This window comes from Genypterus blacodes, unplaced genomic scaffold, assembly GCF_046128005.1.
Source record: "Genypterus blacodes isolate CSIRO-AG114 ecotype Tasmania unplaced genomic scaffold, CSIRO-AGI_Gbla_v1 ptg000157l_1, whole genome shotgun sequence".
In the NCBI taxonomy this organism is placed as follows: Eukaryota; Metazoa; Chordata; class Actinopteri; order Ophidiiformes; family Ophidiidae; genus Genypterus; species Genypterus blacodes.
This window is the reverse complement of record NW_027466958.1, coordinates 657,501-678,752: the sequence shown is the minus strand read 5'-3', so window position 1 is coordinate 678,752 and position 21,252 is coordinate 657,501. Positions and strand designations below refer to the sequence as shown.

General features: G+C 52.2%; 4 protein-coding genes and 1 non-coding gene across 5 annotated transcripts; 3 read left to right on the top strand and 2 right to left on the bottom strand.

The window, feature by feature from the left end:
• The first annotated feature begins 1,193 nt into the window (after positions 1-1,193).
• On the top strand, positions 1,194-9,023 carry slx4 (SLX4 structure-specific endonuclease subunit homolog (S. cerevisiae)). Its single transcript, XM_076167282.1, has 14 exons — positions 1,194-1,394; positions 1,668-2,067; positions 2,190-2,373; positions 2,546-2,767; positions 2,872-3,104; positions 3,311-3,594; positions 3,777-4,017; positions 4,119-4,294; positions 5,132-5,278; positions 5,415-5,584; positions 5,681-7,713; positions 7,833-7,920; positions 8,039-8,332; positions 8,426-9,023. Exons 2-14 carry the CDS (start codon positions 1,698-1,700, stop codon positions 8,784-8,786), a joined length of 4,803 nt encoding a protein of 1,600 aa, XP_076023397.1. The 5' UTR covers positions 1,194-1,394; positions 1,668-1,697; the 3' UTR covers positions 8,787-9,023.
• A 30-nt stretch (positions 9,024-9,053) lies between these two features.
• Positions 9,054-13,219, bottom strand: mcrip2 (MAPK regulated corepressor interacting protein 2). The gene is made up of 5 exons (XM_076167281.1): positions 12,588-13,219; positions 12,315-12,384; positions 11,175-11,308; positions 10,269-10,376; positions 9,054-9,533 (listed from the first exon to the last, which is right to left on the bottom strand). Exons 1-5 carry the CDS (start codon positions 12,640-12,642, stop codon positions 9,463-9,465), a joined length of 438 nt encoding a protein of 145 aa, XP_076023396.1. The 5' UTR covers positions 12,643-13,219; the 3' UTR covers positions 9,054-9,462.
• Positions 13,220-14,532: 1,313 nt separating this feature from the next.
• Positions 14,533-17,057, bottom strand: gde1 (glycerophosphodiester phosphodiesterase 1). The gene is made up of 6 exons (XM_076167280.1): positions 16,695-17,057; positions 16,136-16,311; positions 15,898-16,003; positions 15,692-15,784; positions 15,031-15,242; positions 14,533-14,951 (listed from the first exon to the last, which is right to left on the bottom strand). The coding sequence occupies exons 1-6, from the start codon at positions 16,962-16,964 to the stop codon at positions 14,804-14,806; spliced, it is 1,005 nt and encodes a 334-aa protein (XP_076023395.1). The 5' UTR covers positions 16,965-17,057; the 3' UTR covers positions 14,533-14,803.
• A 566-nt stretch (positions 17,058-17,623) lies between these two features.
• On the top strand, positions 17,624-19,876 carry tmem186 (transmembrane protein 186). The gene is made up of 2 exons (XM_076167299.1): positions 17,624-17,717; positions 18,605-19,876. The coding sequence occupies exons 1-2, from the start codon at positions 17,715-17,717 to the stop codon at positions 19,259-19,261; spliced, it is 660 nt and encodes a 219-aa protein (XP_076023414.1). The 5' UTR covers positions 17,624-17,714; the 3' UTR covers positions 19,262-19,876.
• trnat-ugu (transfer RNA threonine (anticodon UGU)) lies at positions 17,966-18,038 on the top strand. Its single transcript has one exon. It is a non-coding gene; the product is annotated as a tRNA-Thr (tRNA).
• Positions 19,877-21,252: the final 1,376 nt, after the last annotated feature.

The following is a 21,252-nucleotide window of genomic DNA, read 5'->3' as shown; positions in this document are numbered from 1 at the left end:
GAATGACGGTCGGTTGACTGCTTGTTTGTAGGCAACATCTGGGATGATGCCCCGTGCTTCACGTTCAACACTAAGCTGCCCGCTATCCAGGGATAAGCGGCACTTTTGAGATTCATCCCAAGGAAAAGTAGACGTTCTCAACCTTCATTCCTCTCCCACAAACACTTGAATTGGGGGGGATTTGCTTTTTCTCCTATTGTAAATCAAGTTATTAAGCAAAATACTATAAATATAAGGAAGAGAATGAAATTACTGTATAAACTGGTTAAAAGACTCATTTCTTACTTATATACCATATTGTTAAATAAACTGTGTGCAACAGAAGAACTCCAGTACTCCCTTGACTAAATGATGTGTGTGTGTATGTGTGTGTGTCAGCTGTACAGATGAGTGTGTGTGTGTGCTCCGGGGAATGGAAGAAGAGGCTGATTTTGTTTGTTTCTTTGGCAGTGTAAATGCATCATCTTGGCTCGCACTGTGGCTCCAGCATCATCCTCATCCTCATCATCAGCCCCTCTCCATCTTAAGTCCAGATGCGGTCAGGTTACAACAAAAAAGATCCAGTACCAATCAGAAACGTCCTCATCTTTAACGGGCAGATTATCAAACCTCTTATTTGAAGAGAATCTTGACTTTCCAGGCGTAATAAACACATTTATCTACGAAACCTGAGACTTTCAGTGTTTTTCCATGGCTAATAAACTTCATTTTTCACTTGCAAATTACGTGCACGACTAAATCCCAAATTCCAAGGTGAATTGTCAGTTTTCAGTCAGCACATTCGGCATTTATAAGAGAAAATAATTACACATTTTTAGTTTGATGTGCTCATTTAAAGTTAAAAGACAACTCCCAATTCTAACTGCACCCGTATGTAAGTGATCAATAACTGATCTCAGGACTCATAGTTTACAGCTGTGCGTCCAGTGAGAGCTTAGTTTAACATTTTATCACTTATATGGTCTTTTTTATCTACAACGTGTCACTAACATAATTGGATTGATGTATAAATATGACTGAATCATCTTAGAAGTAAACTAAACGCTCCTCTGTTGATGGATTATTGCATTTAGAGTTTTAACGCGACTCATCCACATCTGGAATCAAATCTGCTCCGCGTAGATTTTGTGCCGAGTCAGCGCGTCGCGATCATGTGACCCGGAAGTCGCGTCTTCATTCGCGCTGAACCGGAAGCAAAACGAAGCGGTCTGATGTTAGCTCGTTTGAAAAGAAAACAAACCTGCCGGTGCCAATTTAATCAACACTATGGACGCGTACGGATATAATTAATGAATAACCGACTCCGTACTGAGACTACATGGAGGGAAATGTCTGTTAATGGCACCGGCGAGGCGGAATGCTTAAAGTAAACGAAGTAAACTCAACGAACCTGGGTGAGCATAGTGTTAGCATCACGAGCTAACTAGCCTGCTGCTCGCCGTTTAAACAGGTTTTCACGCGCTGGAGGCGCATCTGCTAAGCTTTCATTCCTACAGAGGCATACACACACCTGTGGGCTGCTGTAGGGTGACGGGTTACGTGTCGGTCTGGGTTGCTGGGTCAGAACAACAACAACCAGAGCGTGTTGTGTTCATGCTCCTGCTCCTTACCAAATCCTGATTTAGGATGGTTGTGTAGGTGCGTGTTCTAAACTCTTGTCTTCACAGGCCGGACCACACAGATGACGACATCCTGGCATGGACGACTCAGACCAGGACTTTGTAGATCTGTGCTCAAAGCTGCTGAAGAGAGTCCGCAGGAAAGCAGGCGAGCCCGAGGTGCAGAGGACCAGGGAGCATCAACCGCCCAGCCAGGCCTGCAGCGATAAGAGGAGGAAGGCCAACAAGAAGGATGGAGACTCCGGGGCTAAGGATGCTGAACCCAAACAGCCAGTGGTCGGTGGAGGCTTTGGGCCCGGTGTGGGCAACGCAGCGGAGAGAGGTTTGACTGCTAAAGACAAGGTGGTCCACAGGATGCAGGAGTTCAGGAGAGTGGGTCCGCACAGGATGGCTCACAGAGACGGGGCTCAGGTCACAGAGGGCGACCACGAGCTGCCACAGGGACGAGGTGAGGCCGCAGGATGTAGAGCAGCACTGTGTAGAGCGTATGAGCGTGTAGAGCTTCTGTCTGTGTGTGCAGCAGTGTTAGACACTCCTGTATTTACGCCGCTCTCTCCGCTCTGTATCTAGAAGCGTCCGGCCTGCAGTCGGAGCCTCAGGACTGTGACGAGGCTCTGGCCCTGCAGCTGCAGAGGGAGCTGGACCGCCAGGCTCAGCCGGTGGAGCCGGAGGACGTGGGACTCTTCTTCTGTCAGCTCTGCCACAAAGACCTGACGCACATGACCCCCGACGGGCGCACGCAGCACCTCAACAGGTGGGGACGCTTTCAGGGAACATTTACTGGAAGCAAAGCATTTAGGGTTGTGAGTGAGCAACACTTCACAAAGCAAGGTCCAGTTTATCTACAGAACACAAACTGTCTGATGTCTCCTGTGATGGACTGATGACCCGTGTTGGTTTATTCTTTTGTCCTCTGCTCTCTGCAGGTGTTTGGACCAGAGTGAAGACGGCGCTCCGGCCCCTCCCCCTCCCCCCGGTGTTCCCGACTGTCCCATCTGCGGGAAGAGGTTCACGTCCCAGAAGAGTCGGGCCGTCCACCTGAAGCGCTGCTCCTCTGACATGGGCGTGGCCCCGGCCGTGCTGCTGCAGGCGCTGCATCGTCAGACTGCCGAGGCCCACAGCGTCCCCGCCGCCGCTGCCGACCAAGCGTGAGTCAGCCTCCGCTTTGTTTCAATCAGGCCCAACTCTAGAGGGGTTGAGGCGCTCACATGTCATCCATTAGTTGAGTCAACGGCTTTCTCCTCTCCCTCAGTGTGCAGCCCGGAGGCGGGAAGAGGAAAGGGCCGCCTGAGCCAGGCCACCCGGCGAGGAAGAGGCCCAGGAAGAAGACGGCGCCCCTGGACGAGGACACCATGGTGGCCCTGGCCCTGTCCTCCTCCCTGCTGGAGCAGCAGAGGGACAGGGAGGCGGACGGAGAGCTGCAGAGGGACGTCTCTGCCCCGCACGCTTCCACGGCTCTAGCTTTGATGTGGAAACCGGACACAGGTACTTGTACGGGTGACATTTGACCCTGAAACATGGAGAGATTCCTCCCTGTGACATCCTGGAGCCTTCAGTCTGTTTGAGCAGCCATCAGAGTCGTGTACAGATGATTGCAGTGTGCAGAACCTCTGTGGAAGAAATGACAACATGGGCCAACAGATTCTACCTTAAATGGCCAAACCGTTTGCTTGTGTGTCCTCTTGGTGCAGGAAGGGGCCGTGGCAAGAGGAAGAAGGGCGCCGTCCCTCCCCCTCCTCCCCTCCTCCTCCTCCTGGACGGCGACGCGGCCCTGAGGAGGCTGCAGGAGCGCGTCTCGGCTCTCCTCCTGAGCGCCAGGCCTCCGTCTCCTCCCACCCCCGGGCGCAGCCCCAGCGCCCTGCCTGCCCGGACCGGCTCCGCCCCCCTCTGGCAGAAGAGCGCACTGCAGGACGGGGGGCCGGACTGTCCGTCTCATTTCCAGGCGGCGGAGCTCAGAGAGTACTTCACGCCAACGGTGAGAGAGACAAAGAGACGTTTTCATACTGGGTTTGTTTGGGTCACATTTAATCAGACCGAGCCGCTGTGGGCTGTGGCTGATGAGCTTCAGCTGATGACCCAGGTCATGTTGAGTGGTTGAATAAAGTAAAATGACTGCAGTGCTCAGAACATTCCCCTTCTTTCCCCGTCTGCTCCCAGCTCGACGTCGCCACCCTAAACAAACCTGACCCGTCCGTCCGTCCGGCTGAAAAAGGAGCTCCAACGCCGGCGGCAAGGAGCTCGGCCCCGCCTCCGTCCTCCCAGGAGGCTCCCTCCTCGTCTGCTCGCTCCACCTGGGGAGCAGAGCCGCTATCAGGGGGCAGCCAGGTCCTCAGAGACCTGATGGAGCTCGGCATGAGCCTCAGCCAGTGCAGCTACAGCCCTGGAGACCCTGCAAGAGGTAACGCAGAGAAGAAACCTACCTGTATCAAGCTCCAGCTCCCTAAAGAGGAGACACACAGCTCAGTACAAACACATCTTCCTCTCTTCTCTGGTCCGCAGAGGAGCGGAGCCTCACCGGGCCGCAGCCGGACGGCCTCCAGCCCAGCGGCTTCGTCCTGGACGATCCCGAGCTCTGCCCCAGCGGCTTCTTCCCCGAAACCGAGTGCGAAGACTCCCAGGACGGAGCGAGGCGGACGAGCAGGCGGGCAGATGAAGAGCGAGACGGCCACAGATCGGTAAGACTGCAAGTGATCACATTAGGATCTGCACCTGTGTCCATCATGTGTTCCAGTCCTGTAGGGCTCCGGCTCATCTTCATCATAGCAACAATGGACACAGAGAGAGGGGGAGTCTTTCTTTTACACCCCTGAACACTGCAGCACACACTGAGGTGACACCACGGTCATCTAAGGGTTAAAGTGGATCACATATATGTTTCACCTGAAGGGGTTAATGGTCGTTTAGTCTCTGGACCTGCACATCCGGGCCCACAGGTCCTCTGCATCAGTGTGAGGAGGGGGAGTTACACACACACACACACACACACACACACACTGATTTACAACATTAAACAGTCCACTGTAAAGCAGGGGACAGAACCAGAGTCCCAATAGAGCCTGAGTAGAGCCTGAGTAGAGCCTGAGTAGAGCCTGAGTAGAGCCTGAGTAGAGCCTGAGTAGAGCCTGAGTAGAGCCTGAGTAGAGCCTGAGTAGAGCCTGATCAGAGCCTGAGTAGAGCCTGAGTAGAGCCTGAGTAGAGCCTGAGTAGAGCCTGAGTAGAGCCTGAGTAGAGCCTGATCAGAGCCTGATCAGAGCCTGAGTAGAGCCTGAGTAGAGCCTGATCAGAGCCTGATCAGAGCCTGAGTAGAGCCTGAGTAGAGCCTGAGTAGAGCCTGATCAGAGCCTGATCAGAGCCTGAGTAGAGCCTGAGTAGAGCCTGAGTAGAGCCTGAGTAGAGCCTGATCAGAGCCTGATCAGAGCCTGAGTAGAGCCTGATCAGAGCCTGAGTAGAGCAGGTCGTCATGTTTAGTCTCTGGCGCTCTCTGACGTGTTGTGCTGCTTTGTCTCCCACAGGCGGCGCTGTCCAGACTGACCTCGGACCTCAGCAGCATGGTGAACAACCCTCAGCTCAGTGACCTGCAGCTCCAGGTGGACAGCGGCGACCTCTACTTTGCCCATTCCTTCATGGTGTACGCTCGCTGCCCCCTGCTGGCACAAATGGTAACCTGCGCTCCAGCACCAAAACAATGACGGAAAGATGAATGAAGTGGATCAGCGTAATGACGCCTGCTCCTCTTCTTTGTATGACCTTTGACCTTTCCCTGTCCCTCTGGTTGCGCTGCCTCTCCTCTCCCAGGTCCATGAAGGGGGTTTCTGGGTGCGGGAGGAGGGCGATCCTGCGGTTCGGAGGGTGCTGATGAACGACGTCCCGGGAGAGGCGGTGCTGGCTCTGCTGCGGTACCTCTACACAGCCACCTGCTCCCCCTCCGCCTGGCTGACCCCTCACCTTCTGGAGCTGGCCTCCAGGTTAGCTGGAGTTGACCTTTGACCCCAGAACATAACGTGTGGGTAAAGACCGACTGGTGATGGTTTGATGATTTCTCTCCTCCTCTCTTTGTCCAGATTTGATTTGGAGGAGCTGCAGCAGCTTTGTCGGCTCCACCCAGACCAGGCAGCCGACCTCCCCGATCAGGAGCAACACGATGAAGAGGACAGGGACCGGGCCTTCATGGAGCTCCTCCGCTCCATGTGGAATGAAGACGAGGAGGCTGACGACCTCACGGAAGGAGAGGAAGAGGTGCGTGAAGAACGACTGACTGAGGAGGATCTGGAGGAGATCTACGAGTTTGCTGCCACACAGAGAAAGAGGGAGCAGGAGAGTGACAGCACAGAGGAGGAGGAGGAGGAGGAAGAGAAGCTCCATGAGAAAGAAGATGGAGAACTGGAGATGGAGAAGGATCAGCTGTTCAGTAAATCAACCGTTAAAGAACCGCACAGAAGCTCAGCAGGTCTTCAGCCGGACCTCCGCCTGGATCGCAGCTACAGCCGCCTCTTCTCACAGTCCTGGGGCGTCTATGAGGAAGAAGACTCCTCCTCCTCCTCCTCTGCGGGGGAGAAGCGGTCAGGCAGAACTTTGCTTCAGTCCTCGGCGAGCGTAGTGGACGAGCCGTCTGTGAGCCACCTTCCCTCTACCTCCGTCCTCCCTGTGCCCGGCCTGTCCCCGGCTGAAGAGAGCGACTGGGCCGGCGGTGAAGACGAGGGACCGGCCGGCGTGACGAAGGGGAGAGGGAGCCGAGGCCCCGGAGCCGTCTGTGTCCCTCTCTCTCCTGCCTCCCCTCAGCAGAGCAGCAGGGAGCCTGAGCTCATAGTTCTGTCTGACTCCAGTGAGGAGACGAGCGTGGATCTGATGCTGCTCAGCTCCTGCAGTCCCTCACCAGGTTCTCCTCCTGCTCCAGAACCTCAGCCAGCACCAGAACCCAATGAGCTCACACCAGAGGAGAAAGAATGCATCATTACAGACTCTCCCCCCCCAGGATCCGGTCCAGACCCGAGCTCAGCAGGCTGCTCTCCAGAAGTGTCCTGGCTGATCCCGTCCACGCCGGTCCAGCCCGGCCTGAGGTCCGGCTCCACTCAGACCCACAGCAGCATGCGCAGGATGCAGCTCTTCCCCAGAGCCGGCGCTCCCTCGCTCTCCTCCTCCTCCTCCTCCTTTGCTTTCTCCCCTCCTCAGCTCAGAGTGGATAAGAGGATCCGGTCCAGCTCCACCCCGGCTCAGAGCTTTGGCCCTGAGGGAGGTATGATGGAAGACTCCGCTGCTCTTCTTCCCCCTTCTGGGCCTAAACTCTCAGTCCAGTCCAGATCCGGTCCCTTCCTGCGCCCCTCGGACACCCCTCTCCTCTCTAAGTCCCGTCCTTACAGCAGCACTCCTCTGCACACTGAGGTTCCCCCCGCCCCCCTCGCTGCCTCTCCTCTGCACGCTGAGCCAGAGAGGACGGCCTTAGGGAGCCTCTGTCTCGCTCTGTCTCAGTCCTCCTCTTCCTCCGACAGAGCTCCTTCAATTTCACAAAGTCTCTGCAGAGCCTCTCTTCAAAGTGGACGCTCTGCCGAGTCACAGAGCGACGACAGCACGGCGGGGAAGAGGACGGAGAGGCTGGGAGGTGAAGAAGGCGAGATGAGCGGTGAGACGGCAGGAGGAGAGGTGGAGGAAGAGGAAGCTGCTGGATCAAGCCTGAGGCAGAGCGTCACGGCTCTGGACGAGCCGCCCATCGCCTTCAACGACTCCTGGGGCCTGGACGGCTGTTTGGAGCACCAGGAGCACCAGGACCACCAGGACCACCAGGACCACCAGGAGGACCAGGTCTGCTTCAGTCTGAGGCTGGAGGACAGCAGAGACACCAGCCAGAGAGAGCCCAGCTCAGGACACGGACAGACAGCATCTTCATCACCATCATCATCATCATCGACCAGCTTTCCACCTTTCTACCTCGCCGGCCCGCCCCCCCCTCCTGACCCCCCCGCCCGCACCACGCCGCAGATCAGCAACAGCCTGCTGGACTCCAGGCTGTGGGACAGCTGGGAGGAGGAAGAGGAGGGAGAGGCGCCTCCTCTTCCTCTCCCTCAGAGGCTGAATCCTCCAGCACAGATCCAAACTCCAGGTGAGCAGCTTTGTGCTTTTCCGAGTGGATCTGAACGTGTGTCTGATCTGAGTGTGTGTGTGTCTGATCTGAGTGTGTGTGTGTGTGTGTGTGTGTGTGTGTGTGTCCGTCTCCTCCAGTCTCCTCTGGCGTCTCCCTGCTCCCCGTCACTCCCACGCCTCAGTACTCAGACATGGACACGCCGGTGCTCAAGGACAAACTCAGCAGGTCGGTCGGCTCAGGAGGGAGGGAGGGGCCAAGGGGTTTACATTCATCAAGCCTGTTACCTGTCTGTCTGCCTGCCTGTCTGTCACAAACCCTTATACTTGCTTTCTTCTCTGCTCAGGTTTGGTGTTCGTCCTCTGCCAAAGCGGCAGATGATCCTCAAGCTGAAGGAGATCCACCAGTACACCCACCAGCTGGTCAGCTCCGACTCTGAGGGCGAGCCCCCGTCTGCCCCGCCTCCCTCCGCTGCAGCGGCCCCCCGCCCCGCCGGGACAAAGTCCTGCTCCCAGGCCCTGGACTTCAAACTGCCCGCCGTGATCTCGCCGGTGAAACGGGGCGGAGAGGACGCAGAGCTGCTGTCGACCTCTCAGGGCTCCAACACCTCCTCCACCCCCGCCAGTGAAGACTCTGAACGGTACCTCGGCAGGAAACACTTGGGCTTAATGTTTAGTTTTGGAATTCCCTGTTTGTGTGAACCACGTGTGTGTGTGTGTGTGTGTGTGCGCAGGTCGAACCCTGAGCTGTGCCCCTCTGACGGCGACTCTGACAGCGACGGAGGCGTTTCGTCCTCACAGGCGCCGTCCCGTCTCCAGGATCGTCTGCGGGCCGTGCGCGCCTTCATCCTGTCGGACGCGGCGCTGTACCGTCAGATCCTGCGGTTCCGGCCCCTGGTCCTGTCCCAGCTGCAGGAGAGGCTCAAAGCCGCCGGGATCCGTCTGGGCGCCGCCAAGCTGGTGGACTACCTGGACTCGCAGTGCATCACCTTCACCACCGCCAAGCCGGGCCAACGCAGGCGGGGCCGGGCCAAGGGAGGGGAGGAGGTAGTGAAGAAGAGGAGGAGGAAAGGAGGGGCGACAGCAGTGCAGTAAGTCTAAACTCAGAACATGAAGGATTCTTCCAGGGAGTCCTTGAAGTTACTGAGCCATGAAGGAAACAAAGAACTCTTAAAGGTTTTAATGAAAACAATGTGCCTGCAGGATTGTTTAGTATTTTAAAGCATTTCAGACGATGTAAATAATGTGAGCTTTAATTGTGTGAATAAATGTGTGTTTGCTGTTAGTGTGACATCATGGGTTTGATCAGGAGGCAAACTGTAAGAGTGGACATGAGAGAAATGATGACATCACACAGGGAAGTCTGGAAAAAAACGTTTGACTTTTTTACTTTTTCTTTGCCGTTCAACACATTCATATCCAAAGATCAACCAATAACTTCATACAGCAGAGCAGAGGAGGCAACTTCTTAAACACCGGCAAGAGAAATCTCAGATCTGCTGTCCCAAACGTGGTGAAGTGGAGAGACGGGTCCTTAGAAGCACCGTGTCCGAGTCCACGCCGGCAGAGTTCACAGGCGGGAGTTGCGTATCGTCTGCGGCGGGATGACGGATCAGATTCCAGAACGACGTGCGACCGTTTTTTTCCGCTTCGGCTCCCCCCAGGAGACGCCCTCGCCTCCTCTCCCGCCCTCGTGATGCCTTCACTGAACCCGCGAGGCTCTCTGTCGTCAACGCGGTGCTTCCTGTCCCGGCCCAATGCCGTCGGCCACTCATGACAGGTTGGCGATGTTGGCGAGGAAGCGCTGAGCCCACCACTCCTCCAGGTCGATGGGCACGAAGTCTGCAGGGACACAGCAGGGGTCATGTGGGGGTCAGAAGTCTGGAGATTTGTTTGAATTCATTTTTATTCAAGAATTGCGATTTCATAACTAAATGTTTTTATTTCCGTCCCCAAGCCTCAGGTTGGACACACACACACACACACACACACACACACACACACACACACACACACACACACACACACACACACACACACACACACACACACACACACACACACACACACACACACACACACACACACACACACACACACACACACACACACACACACACACACACACACACACACACACACACACACACCTTAACTTCAACTGCTGTGTGTGAGCAGCAGACAGGTTTATCTCGAGCAGCCGGTCGCTCCCAGATGAAAGAAGCTAAATATTGCTGCAGGTGATTATTACTCTTGGCACGACATGATCAACCATTCAGCTTCTTCAAGTCGATCACAAAACCAACCATAAACACACAACTAAAGGCTGGAGCGGTGAGGAAACAGACCTGTGATGAGGTCATAAAAGTGTGTGTAGATAGGAGGCACACTGCTTCCTCATTGTGTTCATGTCCAGGCTGGAATGGACAAAGGGGGGAGGGAGTGTGTGTGTGTGTGTGTGTGTGTGTGTGTGTGTGTGTGTGTGTGTGTGTGTGTGTGTGTGTGTGTGTGTGTGTGTGTGTGTGTGTGTGTGTGTGTGTGTGTGTGTGTGTGTGTGTGTGTGTGTGTGGTACTCACTCTTCATCGCAGCACTGGGGGTCTTCTCTGTGTACTGAACCGGCCCCTGGCTGCAGGCCGACTCCCCGCCGTCTTCATCCCCCAGCTTCTGCTCCACCTCCTGCCACGCTGCACATGGAAACACAGCACACTGAGTGACGACAGCGTCCTGAATTGAATTCTCATCTGGATTGAGTTTCTCGTGTTTGCCAGTTTTTTCTGATTTCATTTGTGATCTCTGCGTGTCTTGGCTCTACTTAGAACAAACTCCTACGCCTGGAATGACACTCGTCCGGTTTCTCTTTTGATCGGTGATAAGTGATTTGTCTGTGTGTGAGGTCGGTGGAGACGGAGGCGAGTCTCCTGAGGACACGGCAGAGCGGAGACGCCCTCTCTGGCAGGGGGCCAACAGGTCAACTCTATAGGTTATTACTCTGACAGGGCGTGAGGTGTTATAGTGAGGCACTAAAGCATGCTGGGTAATGAGCTGAGCTGAGAGACGGATTGGAGATGTTGAGGGTTTTTATGTTGGAGCACAAATCATGGACACTTTCCACAGAACTGATTTGTAGTTTTGACCAGAACCCACAAACTCCTCATCGTGTGGTGAATTCAGCCAGTGATGGTTGCTAAGAGACGGCCAACATCACAAAGGGCAATTTAAGTTACCTATTTGTGTTGTGTATTGAATTTGTAAACGTCCGCAACAAATGAACAACGCTGTAGTGGTTGTTGCTTAACTTGTTACAGTCCTGAATCTTTCTAATACTGTGTCCTTGTACGAGGCCATCAGGACTCAGGACTCCCCGAGGTCGTATTTGGCTTATTGCTGGATGGATATTGATGGATTGTTTACAAAGCAGAAAGAGAATCTCACCCTCAGCTCTCCTAACCCTCAGTGTGACCCCGCCCCCTCCCCCTCCTCACCTTCATGTACAAATCGGACATTCTCCTCGTGTGCAGGAGTGAATCCCTCTGCCGGGCTGTCTTCCTTCCTCGTGGACGCCGCACTGTGGCGTTTCCCGTTCAGGCGGTTGAACACGATCTTCGGGGGTGGAGAGCTGCAGACAGAGAGGCAGAGGTCTTTGTTTGTTACCGCTGATTTGTTTGACATTACGAAAACAAAAATGTTGCTGTTGCTAGGTGACATTGAGGTTGACTGACAAGGATGGGACCCTCCTGTGTGACCCCTCCGACTCAAGCTTTGAGAATAGCTGTGATTTATTTCAATATTTACCATTTCTGACACAATGACGCCTATTTCACTGTGGATTTGTGACAAGATAGGACAGAGAATGTGTTAAAATTGCCGACAGTGTGAGATAAACATCATTGATACCTGTGACATGTCGCAAATGAAATAACAGCCACTGCCCTGAACAACAGAGAAGGTCATGAATCAGCTGACTCATGGTGTCAGAGAGAGGCCGTACTGTCCCTTTAAGAAACAATCACATCTGTAAACTGGATACAATGATCAAACAGTTAAATGGATTAATGATGGAGTTCCATTCAACTTGGTGGGCAGTTTGTGTGATCCTGGGAAGAATCTGTTCTGGGTTTTGTGCCACTTGGCCTGATGGTGGCGCTGTAATAACCATTTATATTTTGGCAGATACATTTTCGAACAGCGACGATTAAAGTTCCATTCAAATCTATGAAACCATGGTGGCGCTATAACGCTTACACTCGGCATAGGCGGAGGTATGCTCTCTGCACACAAGACTCTTAAGTACTTCAATGCTGTAACCAAGTACCTGTACGTGAAGCTACCACAGTCTCACGTTCTAACTTAAGTCACCAATTAACACGGGCACTAGTTAATACTTACCGGAAAGCGTCTCGTTTGACCTCACAGCCCGTAAACACACCGTCACTGTGCTCGCACGTGTTCACGCTACCTTTACGTTGATTTGACGACTAACGTGTGATCTTACGTTAGCAACCGTTGCATCTCGTTACCGGTCAGCACTTTAAACGGCGGCCGTCACCTTGCGTTACATGATCGCACCCGCGGCACACGTGCGGGATATTTTGGGACACACACACACACACACACACACTTACTTTGACGTAAACCAGGACGTCGGTTTGAGCTTCGGGTCGTTGAATTTGCTCTCGACCTGTTGTGTGGGACCTGGAAGACAAAGTTGAAAGGTTAAGACTTTAAGCACAGGACGCCTTTTAGTTTGTGCGCAGTGCTCGCTTAAGTTACGCAAACTTTACGCAGATTTCCACTTGGAAGCCCTCTTTTCTCCCCCCCCCCCCCCCCCATGTAGTCCATAACCCCCAGCAGTGTGGCGGCAGATTGCGTCATGCTTCATGACCTCGGCCCCTCACCTGTCCTCCGCTGTGTCACGAGTTTGCTGGGTCCTCTGGTGATTGTGTACATCATGTGGACGCCGGTAACGACACAAACGGCACTTGGGTGTCTCTGGATTCCGCCTCCGCCGCCTCACCTTCCTTCCGGGCTCACGCGTTGCTTGTGGGCAGTTACGACACTCCGCCGCCGCCGCTGTTGTTGCGTCTCTGTCCGCTCCTGCTGGCGCTGCTGCCGCGACGGAAAATGTTGCAACGTGTCTCGCTTCTCTCCCCTCGGTCCGCTGCTCCGGCGCCGGCCTGAACCCGTCAACCGACTGCCTTTCGCTCAGTGCCCGCTGTGGGTTAATGCACAGCCCGATGTCCCTCCTCCTCCTCCTCCTCCTCTCCTCCTCCGTAGGTAAACGGCTCCGTCCGCTGCTGCCGTTAAAGGTGGTGTGTAGGTCATCCAAGGAGACAGCGGCTTCTCATTGCCCGGGTTTCAGGCGCAGGGAACGATGTGGTTCCGGACGTGCAGGGGCAGTGGCCGGACACTCTGGTTCTTATCTCCGGGGCTGACAGTCACACACCTCCGCTGTGTGCCAGGAGAAGAGCCGAGGGCACCGCACATCAGAGTTTCATAAGGACAGACGGGCAGCATGCTGGGCAGCGTCAAGCTGGCCTAAACGAGAAGGACAGCTTCCGGGAGAAATTCCAAATTAAAAGCGGAAAACTAAAACCTCCCTTGAGCTCTTTCATCTCCTTTTACACAGGGGACTCCGTGTAGAATCTATAGGATAAAAAGCTGCAATACACGACTAAAGGTGTGGAGATGCGGGGATAAGCTACTCAGGCTGTTTTTATATCGCCAGGTTTGAATGTGTTTGTTTGACATTTTTGTTTTTGTTTACCTGCTGCGGTGTTGATCGAGTACCAGGTGGTTTAAAGTTGAGGATCAGAATTGGAATTGGAATTTGGAAATTAACTGCAAGTTGTAACTAAAACTGTTAGGATGATGACATAAATGGTGGAGCTGAACTTAAGTAATACAAATATTGTACCTCATTGGTTATCATTAATACTTAAGTTAGTGACCTGTAGTGGGTTGTTACATTATGAACATAAGCAGATAATGTGACTACTTTCTAATGTTACATCATGTGAAGGTTTCTGATTGAATGTAATCATTGACACACAATTGTCTGTGGTTATGAGTTTAGGTCTTTGGAGAACACTACATTGTCCATAATATGGTCGTTGCCTGCTAAAGCTGCCTTGCTATGTCTGAGTACATTAAACACATTTACTTATTTAACCTAACTGACAAGCGATGACGTGAGTGGTTTTTGCCTTTGTTACCCGCAACGACTTTTATTGTGAACGTACGTTATTTCCGTTTTCATTTCTTGTTCCTCTTACCTCCGGCGGTGCTTAACGCAGCCGGGCAACCCCAGTTAGCGACGTCACGCCACGCCCCCCCCCAGACGATGCTTTAGGGGGCGGGGCCGAGACGCTCACCTCTCACCTAGTAAACTAGATGCGCAGATAGACGAGTTTACTTTGGCGATCAAAAAGGAAATATAATAACTTTACAGTGTCAAAAAGTAACATAGTAAAGGCTGCAGTGTGTGTGTGAGTGTGTGTGTGTGAGAATGTTTATCATTTAACGGCTGTCACTCATAAAAACGCTGACATCTTATTTTGTCCTCACGCTTCATTACAAAACATTTTCCGACTTAATGCTGCATTATCTCACCTGTTTGGGAGTTGAAGCGGCTCAGACAGGCTTAACACACACACACACACACACACACACACACACACACACACACACACACACACACACACACACACACACACACACACACACACACACACACACACACACACACACACACACACACACACACACACACACACACACACACACACACACACACACACACACACACACACACACACACACTGAGAGAGATCAATTCCAAAGTGTGAGCTCCTTCACTCGTCATATTTAATAGATACAGTCCACATGAACAGAAATCTGCATCCAATGTGAAATCGAATCTATATACATGACTTTGTTCTGATTTGAAGACTGAAGACCACAGGAACTCTTTACTTCCTGCTTTCATCTGAATTCTTCTGTCAGAGATTTGTGACACCTAGAGGAGTTGTGTGTGTGTGTGTGTGTGTGTGTGTGTGTGTGTGTGTGTGTGTGTGTGTGTGTGTGTGTGTGTGTGTGTGTGTGTGTGTGTGTGTCAGTAGTGAGGGTCGCAGTCCTCCACCAGGCTGTCTGTGATGTAGTTGGTCTTCAGCACCTCCTGGTAATACTCCTTCTCCACCGCCGTGTTGACCGTCCAGGCCACCACCTCCACCCCCCGCTGAGACCAGAAGCTCACGTAGTCCCTGCAGACGGAGCAGCGGCATGTAAGACCTCAAGTTTCAGGTGTGTGTGTGTGTGTGTGCGACTAAACCGTAAACTCACGGCGAGACAAAGTTCTTCTGCATCAGGAAGGCGGAGACGCCGCAGAGCCTCCAGAGCAGGTGGTGGTGCGCCCAGTCTAGCACCACGTCCAGTAGCGTCAGCCAGTGGTGTTTCCACGGCGACGAGAAGCGGGGGGTGCCGTCTCCCAGCCGGCTCAGGCTCCACGGCCTGTGGGTCAACGCCGTGACCACCTCGGGGTCGCTCTGCCTCATCTGGAGAGGTCACAGAGGTCAGCAGGTCAGGGGTTAATAAAGGAGACTAAACTTTCCCTCCCTTGCTTCTGGTATCTTCCTCCCTCCCACTTCTTCCTCTGCCACTGCCTGGCTTCCTGCTCGGCTCCATCACTTCTCACTTTAACGTCAAAGGGAGCTTTTTACCCATAATGCAGCAGTGTTTGTCTTCCCCGCTCGTTCTTTGACTGAATACTTTAACTGACCCAGTTCTCCCTTTGACTGGTGTGTGTGTGTGTGTGTATCAATTTGATGATCCAGGGTTCACGTATCTGGTGAACACACACACACACACACACACACACACACACACACACACACACACACACACACACACACACACACACACACACACACACACACACACACACACACACACACACACACACACACACACACACACACACACACACACACACACACACACACACCCTGTAGATGACTTTGGGCTCAAAGGAGCAGACGATGCTGTTGTTGTAGAGGACCGGATGTTTCTTGAATAAAGCGTTCAGGGCTGCGGCCGCCTGAGCAGAGAGGAGAAACACACAGTAATGATGTCAGTCTAATGTTTACTGTGTGTGTGTGTGTGTGTGTGTGTGTGTGTGTGTTCAGTGCAGATCAGTCAGAGCGCCCGTACCTCGTCTGCGTGACCTTTGACATCGAAGTACACGATGAGCTGCAGTCTGATGCATTCCTCCACCGCCTCTTCCAAGGTCGGAACTTTCTCCCCCGCAAACTTATGACTGCAACGATGGAGACCAGAGGGAGTGGTGAAGGAGGAGGAGGATGATGGCTTTCTTCAGTCGCTCAAGCTTCTGTCTTCTTCTGTCTTTGTGTTTGTGTACGTAGTGTAGCGTGTGTTACCGTCTCCTCACCTCAGGCGATGTTTGGCAGCCGCATCCAGTTTTCTCAGCTCGGAGAAGCTGGTCTGGCTGAGCAGGCCCGACCCGTTGGTGGTGCGGTCCACGGTCTCGTCGTGCATCAGTATGGGAACGCCGTCTGCAGAGAACTCCAGGTCCAACTCCACTCCCACCGCCCCGTTCTGACTGGCCTGTGTGCAGGACAGACAGACGGACAGACGGACTCTTCAATGATAGAAGGGATGCAAACAAACAATAATACAGAACTATGGAAAGTAATGGATGTGGAACACTGCAGATCTGGGAAAACTGTCCATCACTGACAATACAGATGACACACAACTGTCAAAAGTGTGTTTGTGTGTGTGTGACACCCGTTTACATTTAAGCGACTGGGCAGTAAATGTGTGTGTGACTAGTTAAAGTGTCCTGATCTGACCGGTGCACTGAACCAAAGAGAACCAGTCAATGACACCACACACACACACACACACACACACACACACACACACACACACACACACACACACACACACACACACACACACACACACACACACACACACATACACACCTCCCGGATGGCCGCTATCGTGTTCTCCGGCGCATCGTGCCCACCGCCCCGGTGAGCGATGACGGACACTTTGCCGGAGCCGGCCGCGCCTCTGGACGGGCGCAGAACCTGCCGGGCTCGGCTGACCGGAACCTGTGGGAACCGGAACATAGCCAGGAAGAGGTAAAGGGAGGCGGTGAGGACGGCGGTCCACAGCGGGCTGCGGGTGCCGAGGAGAAGCAGTACGAACACGACCGAGAACAGAGTGACTTCGTCCCCCAGCTGCAGCATCGCGGCCTCGCTCGACTCTCTGGCTGCTGGTCGCTGTCAGGAGCAAACAACCTGCCCGGCTCAGACGTTAGCTGCCCGGCTCAGACGTTAGCTGCCCGGCTCTCCATGACGGATGTCTTATGCCTCGTTTCCGCCAGAAAAATGCTTAAACGCAAAAGTTAATCGACAACGTGCGGAAAAAGAGGAAACATATTTCGACTTAAAGATATTTTTTTTTAATATTTTTTTATTATTAACCCGACTATTTCAAGTTACTTTATTTTTTCTCGCTTTTGTTAAATTGTAAGAAAGGACTCGCATATTTATAAATGTAAATAAATATTTGATAATACAAAGAACCGAAACAGAAATGGCAAAGTTCCTTTAGTTTCTTGTAGATATGAACGTTGTCTTTATTTATATAAAGGAGATACGTGTGTTGCATTTGTCTTTGCTCGTGTATTATTTATTTTCTCGGTCATTATTTCCCATTGTTTTAATGTTAATAATTCAATTTTTGTTGTCTGTTTTTTTCACCTAATAAAGGAACAAATGAATTGAATCTCAATAAACACATAAAATGTCAACTGTCATTTTTGTTTCTCTCCACACGAGAGCGCACAAAGACAACAAACATTACAACACATGCCAAGGGGAATTAGAAGAGTACTTCCGGGTCAAAGTTATAATATTAAGTAAGCACACCAGCTAAAAGTCAGGCATGTCCTCTGATTTAATGCTTCCATCCTTGTAGTTATTCTCTCTGCAGACATGGTGAGCTTCTTTCTGTGATTTGTCTCAGCCACGCTTTTCGTGCTTTGTAACGAGCGGTTTGAAAATGACGTCAAAGAGGTCCGCTAAAGCTTTTATTGATTCTTTTCACATCGGACATCGGTGTTTAAAACTGGTAGAGAATGAGCTCGCGGGCTGTCAGACGGTGCTTCAGTGCGCGTTATTATATCCCTCGCGCACATCCGAATCTGGATCCGAATTTATTCCGTGTCGTGTACGCTCGGTCGCAGGGCTTCATAGCTCAGGGGTTAGAGCACTGGTCTTGTAAACCAGGGGTCGCGAGTTCAAATCTCGCTGAGGCCTGAATATTGTTTTTAATTATTTCACGTTGTGGTAAACAACCGGTGTGTTTATGTCGGCGCCATTTGTCCAATAACATGAACATTCATACTGGGCTGGAGTTATCTACTCTGTCACATGTTTATGTTGTTTATTAGAGCCTTCTCTCAGTTTACCCTTTGTTCTGTTAGTTATTTACTAAATATAAACCAGTGAAGAAGAGTTTGAAGAACAGATTGACTCGAGTATCAAAAGTATTTATTCCTTTCAAAGTAAAAGTCGTTCTGTTTTAAAAGAAATCAAAATTCGTCAAAGCTAGGCATTGGAAACTGAAACATTGTGACACGTATGGATCATCCGTGTCTTTACCTCTGTACACACTGAACATGTATGATTACGGAGAATACACAACAAATATCTGTATTATTTCCTATTTTCAGATTTTATTTTGGAAATGTGGCAGAGTAAAGAGTAAAGCAAAACAAGTCAAATGTAAATCCTTAAGTACATAACAGAGACTTCAGTTCTCGGTTCTGACTCCACAGTCAGAGGTAAACAGAGGTATGATGCTTTTGTTTGTTGGGTTTCAGCTCAGGTCGGTGCTGCTGCTGCCCAGGTTCACCTCCAAACTGCTGACCGGCACCAGAGGATCCTGTGCACTGACGGCCCGGATCCCGAGGGGGTCACCTGGACCCACAGCCGCCCCACAGAGCCCCCGTAGGCCCCTCCCACCTCACCTTACGGGCCAGATCAGGTACTCTGACCTATCGGCACAGAAGTTCACCCTGATCTACACCCTGCCCCACATCAGGCTCCTCAGCGCCCTGTCCAGGCTCAAACTGTTCCAGACTGCGTTCACCTTGATCATCCTGCCCCCTGTGACCTTCTTCTACTTCTATGGTGACGTCCCGCTCTCCACGCTGGGCTACACCACGGGCGTAGCTCTGTTCGCCGCCGTCATGCTGTACACCGCCAGTCACTTCTTCAGACGGGTGGTGGGGATGATGTACTTGGATCCGTCCAGGACTGTGCTCAAAGTGTCCCATCTCACGTTCTGGGGCCGGCGGCGTGACGTGTTCCTGCCCGTGTCGGACGTTATGACCATCGCAGACGCGGGGGACTCGTTAGGCGAGCCCATCCTGAAGCTGAGGAGATACAGCGGGCCAGAGACTTTTTATTTCTCCACTCGGTTTGGACGTGTAGTCGACATAGACGGCTTCAAGGAAGTCTTTGGGATTCTAAAATGATTTGTTGATGAAGATATTGAGTAGGAGGATCACATGTTCATGTTTAACCTTTGGCAGGATTAAAGCTTATCCAAGGATCTTTGTTGGCTTTACAGTGAACTGAATGATGTCTTTTTCTTAATCTTGGTTGCCGGCAACAGGAGTGTAAATGTGACCGAGGTAAAATTGTAAATATGTTTGGTTGAAATTTCACAAAATCTTTGATCTATGTCTGGTTATTGTTCATGTTTTGGCTGTTTTGTTTTTATTTGAACGTGTTTTATTTCAAGTATAAATACCTGTACTGTGTTTTTTTGTGGTCTCATGTTGATGACGTCACGGCTGTGCGACTCTCAGTTGGCGCATGAAGAGAGGAGCTGTCGAGTCGTGTCTGGGAGACTACAAGTTGTATTTTATTTCATTTCATTTATACAGAATATCGTTGATAATATAAGGAACAACCAGCAGTTGCCTGCGGTCCGATTCACTCAGCCGACAACAGAACACAACGCAGAGGAGGCCACAGTGACGGATGTGCTGCCGGCCTGGTAGAAGACTACAGCGGGCCAGACACACCTGTTACATAAACAACAAGCAAACCCAGCAGTTACCCCAGCTACAGTCACTACATGGACGCGTCTGTCTGTTTCGGTCTGTAGTCCATTCTGATGTCGTCCAGTCTGCCTCGCTGCTGCCGCCTAGTGGCCTGGAGAAACATGGCAGCAGATGTTAGAGACTTATTGTATGTTGTCCTCTTGTACGAATTTGCACTGTGTGTGTGTGTGTGTGTGTGTGTGTGTGTGTGTGTGTGTGTGTGTGTGTGTGTGTGTGTGTGTGTGTGTGTGTGTGTGTGTGTGTGTGTGTGTGTGTGTGAGACCTTAGTGGAGAGACAAATGGCAGTGATGCAGAGCGCCACAGTCAGCAGCAGAGCGAGCAGCCTGATGATGAAAACAGTGGGAGAAGCTGGAAAAACAGATTCACAACCATCATCAGATCATCATCTTCATCATCAGATCATCTTTCTTTACAGTGTCTCATGTGGAGTCGTATTACCTGAGACGGTGACGGAAAGCGTTTGGCTCTGGGAGGAGAAGTTATGTGAGAAAACAAAAATGTGATAAACGCAGCTGTAGCTCCCCTGGTGGCTGTGGCGAGCATTTGTAAACAGGAAGTCGGTGGCCGGATGGACAGCTGGCAAGGTGGCGCTGTGAGTGGTGCGGTTGTTGGCGTCGGTGAAGATGAGCTGGAAGGAGCCGCCCGGGTACTGCAGCACAACGATGCAGCTGATGGTGAAGTTGGAGCCCTGGAGCACCTCAAGCTCCTGGTGCACCTGGGGCACCTGGGGCACCTGGGGCACCTGGGGCACCTGGAACACCTGGGGCACCTGGAACACCTGGGGCACCTGGAACACCTGGGGCACCTGGGGCACCTGGGGCACCTGGAACACCTGGGGCACCTGGGGCACCTGGGGCACCTGGGGCACCTGGAACACCTGGGGCACCTGGAACACCTGGGGCACCTGGGGCACCTGGAACACCTGGGGCACCTGGGGCACCTGGGGCACCTGGAACACCTGGGGCACCTGGAACACCTGGGGCACCTGGAGCTCCTGGGGCACCTGGGGTACCTGGGGCACCTGGACCTGGACCTGGACCTGGACCTCAACCCCGTAGGAGGAGAGGAAGATGCTTGGCTGAATCAACAGATCTGTGAAGAAAGAGGAAGATGAATGAAGGTATGGAGACTAAAGTGAAAGGCCAGAACTTAGATGTTTGCTGTTCACTTATCAGGTCATCATAGATCTATAAGTGAATAGATTGGAACCTAGTTAGATGTAGATATGTTCACTGTTGCCTCAGTTGCTCTTCACATTGCACAAATCAATCAAACCACATCACCAAAGCCCTGTTAGACGCGGCCGAGTTCACAGATCCGCTCACACATCTGCGTGTGGCTGCTGGTACCATGACATCGTGCTAGATGATGTAATGTAATGCGTTACCCGAGCAGAC

Bases quoted from the DNA above. Each gene is read 5' to 3' on its own strand.
- mcrip2 (XM_076167281.1), bottom strand. From the start codon at position 12,642: ATGATGTACACAATCACCAGAGGACCCAGCAAACTCGTGACACAGCGG. The intron at 10,377-11,174 runs GTGAGGAGGGGG...TTCCATGTGCAG, and splicing joins TGTCCGATTTGTACATGAAG to CGTGGCAGGAGGTGGAGCAG. The intron at 9,534-10,268 runs GTGAGTACCACA...GTGTCCCTGCAG, and splicing joins CCCCAGTGCTGCGATGAAGA to ACTTCGTGCCCATCGACCTG.
- gde1 (XM_076167280.1), bottom strand. From the start codon at position 16,964: ATGCTGCAGCTGGGGGACGAAGTCACTCTGTTCTCGGTCGTGTTCGTA. The intron at 15,785-15,897 runs GTACGGGCGCTC...CTCTCTGCTCAG, and splicing joins TCAAAGGTCACGCAGACGAG to GCGGCCGCAGCCCTGAACGC. The intron at 15,243-15,691 runs GTGTGTGTGTGT...TGACCTCTCCAG, and splicing joins AGCCCAAAGTCATCTACAGG to ATGAGGCAGAGCGACCCCGA.
- slx4 (XM_076167282.1), top strand. From the start codon at position 1,698: ATGGACGACTCAGACCAGGACTTTGTAGATCTGTGCTCAAAGCTGCTG. The intron at 2,768-2,871 runs GTGAGTCAGCCT...CCTCTCCCTCAG, and splicing joins GCCGCCGCTGCCGACCAAGC to TGTGCAGCCCGGAGGCGGGA. The intron at 5,585-5,680 runs GTTAGCTGGAGT...CTCTTTGTCCAG, and splicing joins CTTCTGGAGCTGGCCTCCAG to ATTTGATTTGGAGGAGCTGC.